This window comes from Corylus avellana, chromosome ca7, assembly GCF_901000735.1.
Source record: "Corylus avellana chromosome ca7, CavTom2PMs-1.0".
Classification (NCBI taxonomy): Eukaryota; Viridiplantae; Streptophyta; class Magnoliopsida; order Fagales; family Betulaceae; genus Corylus; species Corylus avellana.
Window position 1 is genome coordinate 22,580,504 of NC_081547.1, and position 17,660 is coordinate 22,598,163.

Below are 17,660 nucleotides of genomic sequence, written 5' to 3' on the forward strand. Positions count from 1 at the left end.
CTAATTTCAATAGTCTTTTCACCCTTCAAATGAATAGTTAAAATTTATGATTTGAGAATCTCAATTTAAAATAAATTATGTGGGATTTTTATTTTTATTTTTTATGAGTAATTATGTGGGATCTTAATCATGAGATGAGAGTGATTTACGAATACCAATCACTAGATTAGATTCCACTTTACCGTATTTGTACCTTGAATCTAACGAACGACCATACGTTGCACGGTACGCTGCCAACTCAGACGGTTCCCACTACTCACCCCGTCCACGTCATCACCTTCCATCTCTCTTTCACTATTACACGAGACCCAAATCCCAAATTCAGACACGAATTAACAAAATCCATCTCCATCTCTCCATCTCCAACTCCAACTCTCTCTTCCAACCGACGAAAAGCGTCTTCGCTCGCTCGAGGGATTTCTGGAGGCTTTGATTCTCTCTCTCCCTCTCTCGCTGGAATTCCTGAAGATGCGTCGCGCTGCGTCGAGGAAGACGGGTCAACCAAATTCAACACCGTCTGTCAATTCTTCGCCCGTGGATCTCTTCCGCTCCGGTATTCGATCTTTCTTTATCTCTCTCTGATCGCTTTCCTCTCATTCAGCTTTGTTTGTTTCATTTAGATTTAGAATTTTTTATTTTTTATTTTTTGGAATATAATTTTAACTTTCGGTTATTTTCTTTATGAGCTATTGTGATTGGAATTGGAATTATTCTGAGTGTCTGAGTGCAGTTGATGTCATGGATGATCTGTATTATTGGTGGCAGGTTAACCTTTTTGATTTTGTTTAATGAATTCTTATTGCTTATCAGTACAAAAGGGTAACAAAAGCGCAAGTGGACTTTGTTCATAGAGATGATCTATAATTACCATCAATTTATTTACTTTATTTTTGATTCTTAATGAACTATTTGTCTTAAATTAATGAACACGGAGGGACGGAGGGAAGATAAAGCATTAAGAGTTGGAAAAGTTAGCCATTGAGCTAATAAAATGCCTAAATCGGGTGTTTGGTGGTAAAACAATTGAGCGGTATGATTTATTTACCATCTTTAGCGTTTAACCATTAAGAACTTATTTAGAGCCACTGTCCAAGAAAGAATAAATTTAGAAGGATTTGGAAGACACCAAATGCTCATTTGTAGAGTATCCTGTTTACTTAGTACATTGCAACATCTGAAAGAAGGGTTTAGCATTAAAAGGATTAGTGGGTTATGAAACCTCTACTTCCCAAGAAATTTCAGATTTTGAACTTTTCTTTTCTTTTTTTGATAATAAGAAGTTTCATTAAAGAAAAAGGAAAGCCTGAGGCGCCCCTAATTGCACATGGAGTATACAAAAGGAAGCCAAAACTAACCCACTGAAGAACATTTTGAACTTTAAACATGATGGAAGAGTTCTCTCTTGCTGAAGGCTAACTATTTCAACTAAAAGGATGTATAATTTATTAGGGAAGACAGCAATTAGAGCAAATAAATGAAAGTAAAACATTGCAATTCCTTCTTTTCTAGTTTTTGGTTGACAAAAGAAAGGGAAATTTGAGAATGTTGACATTTCCTCTTTGCCACCTAAAATTTTCTCCGCAAAATAGATGACATTGGAGAGAATGTTAAGTGTAAGGAAGAAAACGTTCAAACGTTTTTTCTTGTTTTCTATTGTTCTCTCAATCCACTTTTTCTATATAACCGAGCAAAGATACATTTCCATTCTTTTCTTATGTGTTCTTAGGTGTGAGTTGCGAACCAAACAGAGTGATAAGGAATGAAGCTGAACTTGGAGTTTAGTAACAGGCTGGGATGGCTTTTATAGTATCTTAAGTTTTCTATTCTGACCTCATGAACTTGGAAACCAATAAGCATTGGACCAGGTGCACTGAGTTCCCTGCTTTGCATTGCATAAGTTTTGATATTAAGGAAGTCACAAAAAATCTCCAGTATGCGCAACAGTTACTAAATCTCAACCAATCAACTACAATTTTTTTGCTCCTGCTCCAGGTTCAGTTCTGTTTGAAGTGGAGTAGTTTTTTTTGAGATATTGAAAATGTTGTTAAATTACTGCCATATCACTATAATAGTGTTTATTTTTTTGGAGAGTTATGTAGAAATTGCAGCAAGAAATTGGTTTTAATTTTTGCATGAATGAGAGGGCAGGCAACCAGTTTACTTGTACATGTGAGGACACCTAAATTTTGTATGGGTGTGGTCTGTCTTGAGTCATGATTTGTGGATGGGGGATCCGTAGAACCCACACCATTTTATTGGCTATAAGGCTTAGTTGAGTTGAGTAACATGCGTTATGCATATGTGGAAATAAAAATTCTAGCTCAGTTATCATGGATATGTGAGTCAATATCTTTTATTTGTTATTTATTGTTTTTGTTAATTACTTAGCTATCACTGCTTATGACGTCATGAATCTCATTTGTTCAGCATCAAGTAAAGCAACTTCAAAAGAGTTGGAACGAATCGATAACCTATTTTATTCATATGCAAATGGATCTTCTGCTATGATCGAGTAAGTCTGCTCTATCACAATACCAACTATAATCTGTGGCTTTAGTGTTTGACTATTTGCCTTTTAAATTACGCAAAACTTCAGTCAGCATTTTATAATTTCGAAGTCAATTGCATTACAGAGGCTTGTATTCCATGTTTAGTTGGCATTGCACATTATATCACATGTAATTATTCAGTTAGTGTTATTAGATCTCAATGCAGATGTATGCTTTATTTTGGCTAGTAGTGTAAGGTATATTTTCCCTTTTTAAATAAATTTCCTTTTTACGTACACTGTATCACCTCTTCTTAGGTTTCAAGCATGACTTTGGGAATCTTCATTGGATTTTCGAGTATTTTGGATTGTGCAATAAGCATGGCATGATAATTCAATTGCCTCTTCTATAAACCAGATTTTTTGGAACTCTTTGTACATATATTTTCTGACCTTTTATGAATCTTTGGAGGGAAAGAAATGATAAAAGTTTTGAAAATTGCGAGAGAATGGTGGTGGAACTAAAGCATTTCTTCTTCCATACTTTTTACCTCTTTACAACTGCAACTTTCCTAATGTGCTTGACTTTCGTGCTTTTTTTTATCTATTTTCCTTTCTAGGTGTTTCTCTAATATAGTTCTTGTGTAATTGGGTTGCGCCTTTTTATATTTTTAATGAAGTTTTGATAAAATAAAACTAAAAATTCTTTGGCTTTACTAATCTTAAAAGAGAAAAAGGTAAGGTGGAGACATTTATTTTATAAATTCATTGGTGAGGGGAAGGGAGGGAATCATAATGGTTATTAGTATTTTGACCTCAAGATGCATAGGTGATCCATTTAATCTTTAATTGGATTTCTAAGAAATAAAGAAAGAAAAAAAAAGGTAAGGTGGATACACTTATTTTATAAATTCATTGGTGAGGGGAAGTGAAGGAATTGAAATGGTTAAAGGTACTTTGAGCACAAATTGCATAGGCAATTCATTTAACTTTAATCAGATTTGTTTTTATTTTTATTTTGATAAGTTACTTTAATAGGATTTCAAAAACAATGATTTTTTTTTTTTTTTTAGAAATGTGTAAAATATTGAAGCAAAACCAAAGTTCTTAAGCAACTTAGTGGTTTTTTTTAAGGCTCTTAGAGCGTCTTTTAACTTTTGAATTTCCATGGAAGAATATCTGTTGTGCAAAGGTACCATGGAAAATGGAGAACAGTTTTTGGCAAGATTCTGATGATTGAAAACATGAGAAAAAGGGAAAAATAATTGTGGACATTTGTTGCATGTGAGGATTGTGGTGAGATGGTAGACCATTGTTACATTGTGTTATTGCAAGAGTGTTGTGGTTGTTAGCCTTTCGTTTGTTTTGATTGCCTCGGACTGTTCATGGAAGTGTTTGCTAGCTGGAAGGGAATTTCAGTGTTCATGAGAGTGGTGTGAGTTAGGGGGAAAGTCCAATGTGTGCCGTGTGGACAATTTGGTGTGAGAAGAATACCGTACTTTAACAATGCCGAGCTGAATGGGAGCTCGCTGAGAAGCATTTCCCTTCGTTCATTATTTGACTGTCTGCATGCTTTAGGCAGTACATATTGCAATTCTTTCTTGGATTCCATTCCTCTTTCAAATTTTGACTTGTTATCTTGAGCCTGTAGTATATTCAACCTATGTACTTACAATTTTGTCTTCCGAGTAAAAGTTTTGTTAGTTTAGAAAGGAATTGTTAGTTCATAAAAGAAAGCAATTCATTTCTCCCTATTTCTGAGATCAAATCAGATTGTTATCTCAAGAAGTGGCATTTTATTTTTCCTAGGAGAAAAAGGTTATGATTTTTTTTTTAATCACGATCAACAAATGATTGGATAATAGATATTTGGCGAATTTCATTTTACTTTAATGATAATTAAAAGTTTGTATAAAACTCCGCCTAGTTAATTTTGATGTGAGAAGCAATTGTTTCTAGTTGGAAATGCAAGTACAATTTAGTATACTAACTATTTTTTTCAACAGCCCAGAGGGAATTGAAAATCTTTGTTCTGATATGGAAGTAGATCATACTGATGCGAGGATCTTGATGCTTGCTTGGTAAGTTTTATTTAGAGTCATTGGATATCTCACTTCTCAAATTTCACCCTCAAGCTCACTTGATAAAATTGATGGCCGCCATACCAGGAAAATGAAAGCGGAAAAACAGGGATATTTTACCCTGGTAAGAAAATTTTATTTACAGTATCTTCTTTCTGTTTCTGTTTCTTCTTTTTCAATTTGATTTTTATTAAGTTATCCTTATATCACCCGTTTGTTTTAGTAGATTATTTATTTATTTATTTATTTTTTAAAAAAAATTTGAATTTGTTCTGAAAGTTTTCAAAACTTTGGGTGTTTAAGGTTTCAAAGGGTATAAGACAAGGGGTCTGATTTGAGGTTATAAAAGAAGGAAAAGAGAGAATTTTGTTGTTGTTTTGCATCAGTGCACCAAAGAAGGAGAAGAGAGAGAAATAGGAGAACACTCTAGGCACTCTTGCCTTGAAACTCAAATTACTCAATATTCCACTAATCAAGTTTATCTTCTTTGAGTACAATGAAGCATATATATGAGACTCTTTGGCTCTTCCTTAATCTATTATGACTAAACTGCTAATTTGACTAGTTTATTAAATACTTAATAAAATTCAAATAAACATTAACTTCGGATCAAAGAAAATAAATCTAAAACACTGAAAGGTCCAAACAATTTTTACACTCAACTCCATTACTAGATTACCCTTAATGTGCGGGAGTTAAAAAAAAAAAATGCCCCTCATTATAAAACTATCGATAAGTCGTGAAATAAAGACCCAAATTAAGAACTGATTTGACCCTAGGCTCCTTATGATTTGACAGTTAAAATTAAAGCCATATAAAATTAGGCTCAATCCAATATTACACATGAATCCATCAAATAAAAAAGCTTCAAGTTGCCAAAACTGAAATTTACTTAAAATACAGTAAGTAGTTGGCTGCATCAGAGTTGTATAGTTTTATGTTGAGACAACACTGCTCATCTTTCTAAGGGATGTATCTTTCTAAGGGAGCGTCAGATGGCTGGTTGGAAGAGAATGTATCTTTCTAAGGGAGGCCGTTTAACTCTCATGAAGAGTACGTTGTCTAATCTTCCGACCTACTTTTTGTCTCTGTTTCCTATTCCTATGAGTGTAGCAAAAAGGCTTGAGAAAGTCCAAAGAAATTTCTTGTGGGGAGGGATTGGAGATGAGCCTAAGTTGCATCTTGTAAGCTGGAATCAAGTCTGTTGTCCCTTGCGCTCCGGTGGTCTTGGCATTCGGAAGATGCATCAGTTTAACCAAGCTCTCTTGGGAAAATGGCTCTGGAGATATGCGAATGAGAGTGAGACTCTTTGGTACAAGATTATCAAAGCTAAGTATGAAGACCAGGATGGTGGGTGGTGTACAAAGGAGGTTTCGGGCTCTCATGGTGTGGGTTTATGGAAGCATATTCGACAAGGTTGGAACTTCTTTGCCAAAGGTATTCGGTTTGAGGTGGGGGTGGGTTCGAAAGTTCGTTTCTGGCATAATATTTGGTGTGGGGAACAATCTTTGAAGCATGTCTTCCCTTCCCTGTTCAGTATTGCTAGATACAAAGAAGCTTGGGTGAATGATAACTTTACTTGGAGGAATGGGGTTGTCAAGTGGAATGTCATTTTTGTGCGGCCCGTCTAGGATTGGGAGATGGATATGGTCATTTCTTTCTTTGATCGGTTGTACTCTTGTAAGATCTCCCTTGGTACTGTGGATCGTATTTGCCGGTCCTCGTCTAAGAAAGGTAAGTTCGAGGTGAAGTCGTTCTTCAAGGCCTTGTCCAACATCGACCATGAGGCGTTTCCTTGGAAGAGTATTTGGCGTACTAAGGTGCCGTTGCGAGTGGCTTTTTTCGGGTGGACTGCGGCCCTTGGCAAAATTCTGACTCACGATAATTTGCGTAAAAGGAACTTTGTGGTAGTGGAATGGTGTTGTATGTGTAAGAAGACCGGAGAGTAAGTCGATCATCTTCTTCACTGCGAGATTGCAAGTGCTCTTTGGCATACTATTTTTAGTCGGTTCGGGTTGCTTTGGGTTATGCTTTGCAGGGTAAGGGACTTGTTCGATTGCTGGTGGACGGGAGGGCGTTCTTGAAGTGCGGTGGTGTGGAAGATAATCCCTCTTTGTCTTATGGGGTGTTTATGGAGCGAAAGAAATGCTAGATGCTTTGAGAATTCCACTAGAACTTTAGAGAAACTTATTCATTTTTTCGTTTTTTACTTTTTACTCTTGTGCCGCTTGGCTAGCTCCTTTAGTGATTAGTTTTTTTGACTTTTTCTTTCATTTTTCTCCCTCTTAGGCACTCTCTTTTTATACTTCTCGTGTATATGGGTTGCGCCCCTCTGCGCTTTTGTTTTATATCATCATTACTTATCAAAAAAAAAAAAAAAACACTGCTCATCTTACAGGAAGAGTGGCGAAGAGGCCTCAAAGCATTGAGAGCTGACACTGTAAATAAATTAAAAAAGGCCCTCCCGGAGCTTGAGAAAGAGGTAATAAATATTTGAAATGGCTTCCTTTCTGAAGATTTGCTGGCGTTAGACTGTAAGTTTGCTGATTTTCTATTTTTCAATATGTCCGGAGAAGGTTAAGAGGCCATCAAACTTTGTGGATTTCTATTCCTATGGATTCCGGTATTGCTTAACAGGTATAATGATTTTGTGAGGAACAATGTTCAATCTTGAAACATGATTTTTATTCTTTCCTTATTTTAATTTCATATTTCTCCACTTTGAACCATCTGTATTTATTCTGTCAGAGGAGAAGCAAAAGAGCATTGATATAGAGAGCATATGCGAATTATTGGATCTTGTTTTAGGCTCCCAATTTCGGGTGCAGGTCGACTTGTTTGTCGAGTATTTAAAGGTGAGTGGATGCCTTTATGGTTTTCTTCGATCTTGTTTTTGTTTGTTTGTTTTTTCACGATTAGAATTGTTCAAGTATCGATTAGAATTGCCCAAGTATGTTATTTTTAATGGTCAGAGTTGATAGACCTGCAGCGCAGCTCTCATGTATACTGGTGAGGGGGATAACCACATCAATTTAAGCTGCTAAATTTGTATAGTTGCAGCTCCACTCTAGTTTGCCTGGCTTATAGATCACACTGTTTGGCATTGTTGTACCTATGAATTCCGCCATATTCTGAGAAAAATGTGGAATTGATTTGGTGACTATTGTTTTGCTTTTCTGTTGAGACTGCAGAGATTCATCTTATTCATTGCCTATCTGAAATGATTGTTCTAGAATCGCTATTCCTCCATCACGATATCTTTTTTTCCTCATTCTGATTTTGGTTTTCGTATCATGGATCTTGGTTCACGTGTTTAACAAACTGATTGATTTGATAGGCGTAGACTAGAAAGCAAACAGCCTATTCATATGTGATGCTAATATTTTTTAATTCTTGATCCCATATAACCTTCTCCTTTATCTTCCCCACTCCCCACCACCCCCACCCACCAAAAAGCAAATTAATTATTCCCTTTATGATTGTGTTCCGGATGCAGAGTCAGAATGATTACAAGGTCATAAACATGGATCAGTGGATGGGATTTTATCGGTTTTGCAATGAGGTACTCTTATGTTTACAAAGTCTTGCTTGTGTTTCTCCCTCTTTATTTCTTTGCTATATACTATTAGCATGGCACAGATGGTACAACTCCAAGATCTATATCATTGTAAAATTGTTAACTGAATTCTGTTTATACTGCATTTGCATGTGCATGTACATACACATGGACACTTTATTACTTCGCTACATGAGGGGGAAAGAAAATACCAATGCCTATTGTCCCACGTTTGAAGTTCTACTTTATAGTTACCTCTTGGTTTCACGGTGAAGCTAAAACTGTATATATGATACATAGAATTATCTCTTACACACAAGTCATTGAATTGTCTGGCTTGAAGTTGTTTGCAACTTCCACTTGATAGGAATTATAAAATAAAATATCACAATGTTTCTAGAGATCCCTAGCAATTGGGTAGTCAAGCAACACCATTTATGACACCTGTAAATATTCTGATGGTGCCTTGGGTGCTATTCTTTTGACTGATATCTTGTTAGGGTACTGACAGGGGCATCCAATTTTTCTTATAGACCTGGCTGGAATTTGGGTTGACTCAATGATTTTTTTTTTTTTGGGGGAGGTGGGGGTTGTTTCACATAGGCAATGAATTATGAACTGTATCTTAAATTCTTAACTAAATAAATAAATACAATTTTCCACATTACCCTTAACATTTACAAGCAAGCAGTTTGTTCTTCTTCAATGGAAACCATATCCTATGTGACATATTGGTGAAATTTCTCACCCCATGGATGTTGGTTTTCCTTGGGGCTTTGTACGTCCCACTTGTTAATATCACAAATCATCAACCAAATTTGATATAATTTTCGTTCTCATTTGGAGTGCTAATTAGAGCTCTACATTTCAAAGTTTAAATCATCTGAAGTCTCCATTCTTTTATGATTTTTACCATTCGACTCGAGGCCAATTCCATAACACTTATTCTTAAAAAGGGGAACCATGGTGGGAATGAATTTGTAAGTCTGAGATAAACTCAATATTGAAATAATTCAAAGTAAACGGCATAGTCAAAGTGCTAATTTGTAGAGAAAAAAAAAATTCTACTTGACCAAAACTCAAGAATTACTATTTTTCTTTAGTTATCGGTTTTTTTTGGGTGGCCCCAAACTGGATTCGGTAGGACTGGTTATTGAACCGAGAGAATACATCTGATGTAGAATGATTTCTATGTCTTTAAAACAATTGGAAGAGTTTAGGCCTTTCAAATGTTGGGAACATTTATAGGAAATTTAGGACTCATTTGGTAACGTGTTTGGAAAGCTTTTCTATATTTAAAGACAAAAACACTTTTTGAAAACAAGTTACCAAACTACTTCTAAACATACATTTCTAAAGAATGGAATGAATCTTAACAGCAGTAGGGTTATTATTTAAAATCATATGGGTTCTGTTTCTTAAAGAAAAGAAAAGAAAAAGAAAACAAAGGGGTCTGATTGTCAATTGTGTACATCTTCCTCTAGTGTAATCAAGAAGTAGCTAAATGTAATTAGTTATTAAGGCATAAAGTCATAAGCTGAGAGGGAAGATAGAAATGGTGATGTTTGCCAATGAGCTCTTGCTCAAATGGCGCCTCTTCCCCCCATAAGAATCGGGTAGAGGGTGAATCATGGGTTCAAGATCAACCAGGTGCATTTGTAAGAAAGTGAAAGAACGTGTCATAAACAGAGATGAAAAACCTTTGTTGCACATTAGTTTCGCTTAGCAAAAAGATAGCTGATAGATTTAGGTGCATTAAGTTGTAAAAGTGATTCTGAAGCTCATGTTAACTTCAGTTGTAGTAATGGCAAACTTGTTGGAGACTTCTCTCCATTTGGCTACTTCTAGTTTCAATAATCTATTTTAGATGCGCTCAGGCTCGCTCGGGCTGAGCACGTTTAGCATCTGGCTCTTTGGCATAGCTGTTCTCTAAACCTTATGATTGTCATGTTATTTAAGTCATACCATTCTGTCTATCAAACTCATGTAGTGAGATCACCCAAAGAGCTCGTCTCCACCACACCCCACTCCCCGCCCCCCTCTAGTGATCTTATCCTTCCCATGAGTCCCTTTATTTTTTTTTGGTGAGTACGAACATCCCCCCTTTTTTCTTTTTGATCTTTCACGTCTCCCTTCCCTCCTCTGCTCACATGCCACCCCTTCACCTTCACCGCCCTTTGCTGTACCTGTTGCTGCCCTCTAGCCCTGTGCCTGTACACCACGCATCTGGCTCGTGGGAGCTGCAAGCGTGGTCGCCCATTTTTTGCTCACGTGATAGATCCATGACTTCCCTTCTCCTTCTCCATTGGATCTCTATAGATGGTACCCTTTTTTTGGCCTATGGACCCTCAGATCCAGTTGCATATCCGAATACGGTATCCAAAAAGCCTACTTTGTTGGGTACCTCCCTCGCCGGACATCGTGGTGGTGCTTCTCTTTGTCGGTTCCTGTCTAACCACTACCAATGGTCCCTCCTTATTGTGGATTTCAAGTTTGCTTGTTGCTACAACTTCTTGACACAATAGGTGTTGTTTCAAGCAGATTTGTCTCTGGACTGCTCCTACAAACAGCCGTTTCAAGCAGCCCCTTTCTAAGTCAATGGGTCAATAATCCAATGGGCCAGACCATTCATTTGGTCTATTGCCAGTAGATCTTAAGTTTTTTTTTTTTTTTTGCACTGTACTAGTTGTATTGGGGGTTTTGTTGGGCTGCCCCACGCATCTTTTTTGTTTTTTACTTTGGTGTACTTATTTCCCTTCGCTATTCCCTTGTCCTTGTGGAGTGTAAGCTACAAACAATGTGAAAAACATAAATTTTACACAAACGCACCAATTGCTTCACCACCTCCCTTGGCCCATATAGTTGATGGAGATCTAGGTTGTATTAGTACCATGCTAGTCAGAAGTGCTTACAAATTTATTCAATTGCAAAGTTGAAGTGATCAGTTTGTGTTGTTAGCAATCAAGAGTGTTTTAATGTGGCAAGCATTTTCATAAGAAATAAAAAGAGAAACAAGAAATGGAGTGGAAAAATGATTTATTTTGTAGGTTGAATAAAAAGTTTGTAAAATATGAGCTACATCTGACACTATTTAATGCAGATAAGTTTTCCGGATCTTGATAATTATGATCCTGAACTTGCTTGGCCCTTGATCCTGGACAATTTTGTTGAATGGATTCAAGCAAAGCAGAGCTAGTTGATATCTTGTGGTCAGCTTGATTTTCTGCTGTAAACCATGGTTATTGTCGAAGTAAGTATTATTAAAATTCCCTTCCCTAATGTTTTCATGATAATTTTAAAGTGTTTCACTTTTTGATTAAGTTCTCTGTTATTTATCTGTTCGCAGGACCACTCAGACTACACACATCAAATGCCTCAGGATTTTTAATTTTATTTTCTTGATTTTCTTTCAAACATAAAAAGCATGCTCAATGTCCTCACCCTCGGAAGTTACCTGTTTGTGCTGTGGATAATTCTTGAGAAAGTCTTGATATATTTATTGTCCACTGATCTTGCGACTCATTAAAAATTTAATACTATTTACTGTTTAACTAACTTCTATATATAAGTTATTTCTACTGATCTTTTATATTGGCTTACATTATTCTCTTTTGCTTCGAGGAGTTGAAAATTAAAAATTATTTTCTTAGATAGCATTTTTAAGCAACTTCTTCAATTATTATGGTCGTTTTCTGGTAGTTGTTTCAATTGAAATTTTATACTAGGGCGTGTTTAGCAAAGGGCTTGAAAAAGGAAGTGGACCAGAACTGTAACAGATTTGATTGATGTGAAAGTAAAAAGTAAGAATGTTTTGTATAAAAAGTAAAAAAATTTGTTTTGTAGTGATTTTTTTATTTGAATAGTAATAAAAAGTGATTGATGTGATGTAAAAAGTAAAAATGTTATGGTTGATTTTGAGAGAGTTTTTGGGTCCGGTCCGATCTACTTCTTTGCCAAACACAGCCGATGATGTTCTTACCTTTCATCTAGATGAGTTTAAATGACCTTCAATGGGTTTTATTCTCTGAACGACTATAGTAGTATTGTTGTTGGTGTGGTGCACTGGGGGTTGATCTTTGTCATCTTCAATCAATTGACATTTCATCTGGACGAGTTTAAATGACCTTCAATGGGTTTTATTCTCTGAACGACTATAGTAGTATTGTTGTTGGTGTGGTGCACTGGGGGTTGATCTTTGTCATCTTCAATCAATTGACAGATCTTTGTTTTGCAGTTCTGGTACAACAGCCTTGTGCAGCCATTATTTTCCTCCCACTGCCTTTTGCTTTTTATCAGGTGCTCAAATATCATTGTGGCTTTTACAGAAAGATAGATCTATCAATTATTGCTACCCCATTATTCTCACCTGTCTTAATCAATGATGCGAGGTGCTACCTTTCCATGTTTTTTCTGAAAGATGTATACCTTTTATTTTATTTTATTTTGTCCTAAATATAAGGAATAGAAGTACTTGTTGAATCCTATTCCTGCTTAACGTTCCTATTGGAAACTCTCTCGCGTAGGTGTAAGGCATGAAACTGAGAGTTCTCACAAAAACAGTGTTGAATGAATAAACGAGAGGAGACCTTACATGACATGGTTGAAAGAGTTTAAAGAGGTAAGAGGGAGATTAATAAGGAACCATGTGGTAATAGAAAGGCAATGGATAGTTACTTATAAAAAATAATAATAATAATAAAAAAAAAACAAAAGAAAAAAGAAAGGCAATGGATAGTTACTTATCAAAAACAAAAGAAAAAAAGAAAGGCAATGGATAGGTACTAGTCAAAAACAAAAGAAAGAAGAAAGGCAATGGATAGTTGGACTCGGAGATAAAAAGTACAGTGAGAACAGATCTTGTGCATTAAATTGGAGCATCGGGGTAAGGTTGAACAGCAACACCAACCTCTGTTCTTCCCTCCAATGCCCCCTTGCACAGCGCGTGCAGCCCACACTTTGTCACGGCACGCATGGTTTATGCGCACCAATGCCATTTTTTAGTTTCTTACGGCAGATACTTGGCTTTCCTCTACCTCTTCCTCCGAATCTCCTTAATTAGTTCTTCTTTTAACCGATAGAGACTCCCATATCTAGTTGCAATGTCCTTTTAGCATTCTCCACTAGGTAGCTCCCTTGTCGGACATTGTGGTGTTGCTCCTCTTCAACAACTCCAGTCTAGTCATTATCAGTCCTCCCAGTTGTGGCTTCAACCTCCCTTGCAATTGCAGTATGTGTCTCTTTCAGGCATCTTATCCATTGGGCTGCCTAAAACCATTGATTCTGGTGGCCTCTTTCTTGGTTGGACTATGTATCAAAAATTTATTGCACCGGGTAATTTATTTGGCACATTCCTAGATATTGTTAGGTTGTACTTTGCACTGTAATGTTTGTACTAGGATCTTTCTTGGGGCGCTCTGCCTCCTTTCGTATTTTTCTTCATGTATTTGAGATGAAAGCTGAGTTTTGGTTTACTTTTGCCCTTCATAATTTAGATGTCATATGGCATGTGTTGGGCAATAAACTCTTACTATTGACATTATGAACTTTGATTTAATTTAATCATTACTATCAACCAAATAAATGATTCAGTAAGAATTTGGCAATAAATTCTCTGTCCAATAAATGTTGGCAACATTTATTATTAAGTTGTTAAGGTGTCATCACCATTGGCATTATGAACTTGGTAAGGAGTCACTTGCCTCGACCTCTAGCGAGGAATCTTTAAAATCAATGATTGGTTTTTCGATATTACTTCAATCTCCAAGTCTTCCTTCAACGTCATCATTTTAAAAGGACTAAGTTAAAATATATAAGTTTTCTGAAAAATGCTAGGGAGTCAAACAAATGAACTCAAATTTTTTTTCAAACTGATGTGACAAAAGTTTTTAAATTTTTTTTTAAAAAGCAATTATCTCTCCATTGTCTGCCACGTCTGTTTGAAATTTTTTTTTGGTTCATTTGTTTGTCTCTCTAATACTCTTCAAGTTTTCTTATTCTTTTCTAGGAACTAGAATGCTGAAATTAAAAATGTAACTTCCTTTATCTTAAACCCTAGTTTAACCCCGTAGGTTAGCCAAAGGCGATGGACTTAAATGTCCAAACTCGATTAATTGGGCCTAAGATAACTTAATATAATGGATGAAAGACCTATAAATGAGTAAGAAAAATTTTAAATTCTAATTTTATTTACCAAGACTTGCATGGTTCAATGGTTTACCAAGTGACATGTATGGCACGAGTTCAAATCTCTACAAGGTTTAAATTACCTAACTTTGTAACTGTTAAATATATTATGTAGAGCGGAAGAAAGAGAGAGACGGGAATTTTTCTGATAGGGGATCAGAGTGGTTTTCCTTGGAGATGTAAAATTCGCCCGCCGGGTTTTATCAATTTGCAAATTCTTCCTCAGTTAGTTAAAAGAATGAAATTGGCTGATATTATGACAATACTAGGTAGCATAGATATCATTATGGGAGAAGTTGATCGTTGAAATGATAATTGATACAACGGAAATACAAGATATCAATTCTTTTTACAGAGTGGAATCCTTAAAAGAGGTCTATGGAATTATATGGGTGCTTGTTCCTATTTTGACTCTTGTATTGGGAATCACAATAGGCGTACTAGTAATTGTATGGTTAGAAAGAGAAATATCCGCAGGGCTGCAACAACGTATTGGACCCGAATACGCCGGTCCTTTGGGAGTTCTTCAAGCTCTAGCATATGGGACAAAACTACTTTTCAAAGAGAATCTTCTTCCATCTAGAGGAGATACTCGTTTATTCAGTATCGGACCATCCATAGCAGTCATATCAATTCTACTAAGTTATTCAGTAATTCCTTTTGACTATCGCCTTGTTTTATCCGATCTCAATATCGGGGTTTTTTTATGGATTGCGGTTTCAAGTATTGCTCCCATTGGACTTCTTATGTCAGGATATGGTTCAAATAATAAATATTCTTTTTTAGGTGGTCTACGAGCTGCTGCTCAATCGATTAGTTATGAAATACCATTAACCCTATGTGTATTATCAATAGCTCTACGTGCGATTCGTTGAAACATAAACTTTTCCCTATTCCTTTCTTTCTAGTCGTTATAGAAAAAGAGTTGAAATAAATTGCATAGATATCTTCATTTTTAATTCATTATTTGGATTTTTGATTAATGAATTAAATTATATTAAATTATATAGTTATATGAGTGAAAGAAAACAGCTATATAATATATATTTGCAGTAAAATTATTGAGTCTCGTCTTCGATGTATAAGAAGAATTAAAGAGTTGAGCATAAATAAACAGAAGAAGAAGAAACCGTTTACCCCAAGATTGGTTGATTAGTCATGTCATCCTAGCTTGAAGCGGGTTCAAAAAAATCAACCCTATTCGGTTTTTACTAACATTTGTTTGCATTACCATAAAGCGGGGGGTTTAGCAAAAATGAGTGGATGGTTAGAAATGCCAAACTACGCAAAGGATTAGTAATAGTGATTATGTAATTTATCCCAAAGGACATTTACACATAATATAAAAAGAATACTAATTGGGGCTTTAAGTTAGTAGAAATGATCAGGCAGTACTCCCCACGATTCCGATCCAGAGTATACTCCTATCCACCAATTAAAATAAATGACTATCGGAAACGAAATAATCCTTTATTTTGTAAGCTCCCCCTTTTTCTTAGAATCCCCATTTTCTTTTTAATAAAAGAAAGAAGAATAGGAATGAAAAAAAAATAGAAAAAATAGAATTACAAAAAAAAAGAGAGATCCTTTTTTTATTCTTTTATTTTATTCTTTCTTTCCTATATACATAGTCATGGAGATAGAATTAGTGTCATAATTCATCAACTAAACTAATAGAATGTCTAATTATTTTTCATAATTGAAAACGACGGGTTATTGATATTTCTACAAGCAATATTTTATTGAAGACTAAAAGTTATTACTTAACAAATAAGAATTTAAATTATTTATTAAATTTATTAAATAAAGGATAAGATCGATTCAGACGTAGTTTTTTTTATTTATTATTATATAACAGACAGAATTTAAGCGGTCTAATTCAGGGCCTTTGCTAGATTTGGAACCTATTTATCCTATAAATATAGCAAGATAAATAATACCGACTCGGTCCTTAGATTTATTTATGGCCCTAGGGGAGCCGTATGAGGTGAAAATCTCATGTACGGTTCTGAAATAGCGATGGTAACAGTGATGTTATCACCTACTATGATTATCTAACAGTTTAAGTACAGTTGATATAGTTGAGGCTCAATCAAAATATGGTTTTTGGGGATGGAATTTGTGGCGTTAACCTATAGGGTTTATCGTTTTTCTAATTTCTTCCCTAGCAGAATGTGAGAGATTACCTTTTGATTTACCAGAAGCAGAAGAAGAATTAGTAGCAGGTTATCAAACCGAATATTCGCGCATCAAATTTGGTTTATTTTATGTTGCTTCCTATCTAAACCTATTAGTTTCTTCATTATTTGTAACAGTTCTTTACTTGGGCGGTTGGAATATTTCTATTCCGTACATATTCGTTTCTGATCTTTTTGAAATAAATAAAACACGCTGGGTCTTTGGAACCACAATTGGTATCTTTATTACATTAGCCAAAACTTATTTGTTCTTGTTCATTTCTATCACAACAAGATGGACTTTACCTAGGCTAAGAATAGACCAACTATTAAATCTTGGATGGAAATTTCTTTTACCTATTTCTCTTGGTAATCTATTATTAACAACTTCTTTCCAACTTCTTTCACTGTAAAGGAATACTATATTCTCAATTTGTGGCTTGTCTCAAACAAGAGAAAGAAACAAACATAAAAATATTCATAGATATTTACAATCTGTTCCCTATGGTAACTGGGGTCATGAATTATGGTCAACAAACAGTACGAGCTGCAAGGTACATTGGTCAAAGTTTCATGATTACCCTATCCCATGCAAATCGCTTACCTGTAACGATTCAATATCCCTATGAAAAATTAATCACATCAGAACGTTTCCGCGGTCGAATACATTTTGAGTTTGATAAATGCATTGCTTGTGAAGTATGTGTTCGTGTATGCCCTATAGATTTACCTGTTGTTGATTGGAAATTTGAAACTAATATTCGAAAGAAACGGTTGCTTAATTACAGTATTGATTTCGGAATCTGTATATTTTGTGGTAACTGTGTTGAGTATTGTCCAACAAATTGTTTATCAATGACTGAAGAATATGAGCTTTCTACTTATGATCGTCACGAATTGAATTATAATCAAATTGCCTTTGGTCGTTTACCAATATCAGTAATTGACGATTATACAATTCGAACAATTTTAAATTCACCTAAAAAAAAAATAAGTAAATAAAAAAAAAGATATATAAGTAAATCCTTTGATTAAAGATAAAGAGTAATTTCCAATTAGTAAGCTTCCGTTTTGATCGAAATAAATGCCGTTTCTTTTGTTTATTTTGTTTAGTCACTAACTACAAATTTCAACTATTGATTAGTTGGTTTGTGCTTTAATTTGGATTGAAAATC

At 35.3% G+C, this 17,660-nt stretch overlaps 1 protein-coding gene across 1 annotated transcript; it reads left to right on the plus strand.

Annotated features, from left to right (window-relative positions):
* Positions 1-308: 308 nt before the first annotated feature.
* LOC132187341 (uncharacterized) lies at positions 309-11,705 on the plus strand. Its single transcript, XM_059601629.1, has 10 exons — positions 309-553; positions 2,428-2,512; positions 4,495-4,569; positions 4,657-4,693; positions 6,968-7,051; positions 7,146-7,206; positions 7,318-7,424; positions 8,066-8,131; positions 11,226-11,375; positions 11,472-11,705. Exons 1-9 carry the CDS (start codon positions 469-471, stop codon positions 11,319-11,321), a joined length of 696 nt encoding a protein of 231 aa, XP_059457612.1. The 5' UTR covers positions 309-468; the 3' UTR covers positions 11,322-11,375; positions 11,472-11,705.
* The last annotated feature ends 5,955 nt before the right edge of the window (positions 11,706-17,660 follow it).

What these genes read in the sequence shown, in the direction of transcription:
- LOC132187341 (XM_059601629.1), top strand. Translation starts at nt 469, where the DNA reads ATGCGTCGCGCTGCGTCGAGGAAGACGGGTCAACCAAATTCAACACCG. An exon ending in AGGATCTTGATGCTTGCTTG is followed by an intron (nt 4,570 to 4,656) that starts GTAAGTTTTATT and finishes CCGCCATACCAG; the next exon opens with GAAAATGAAAGCGGAAAAAC. An exon ending in AACAGGGATATTTTACCCTG is followed by an intron (nt 4,694 to 6,967) that starts GTAAGAAAATTT and finishes CTCATCTTACAG; the next exon opens with GAAGAGTGGCGAAGAGGCCT.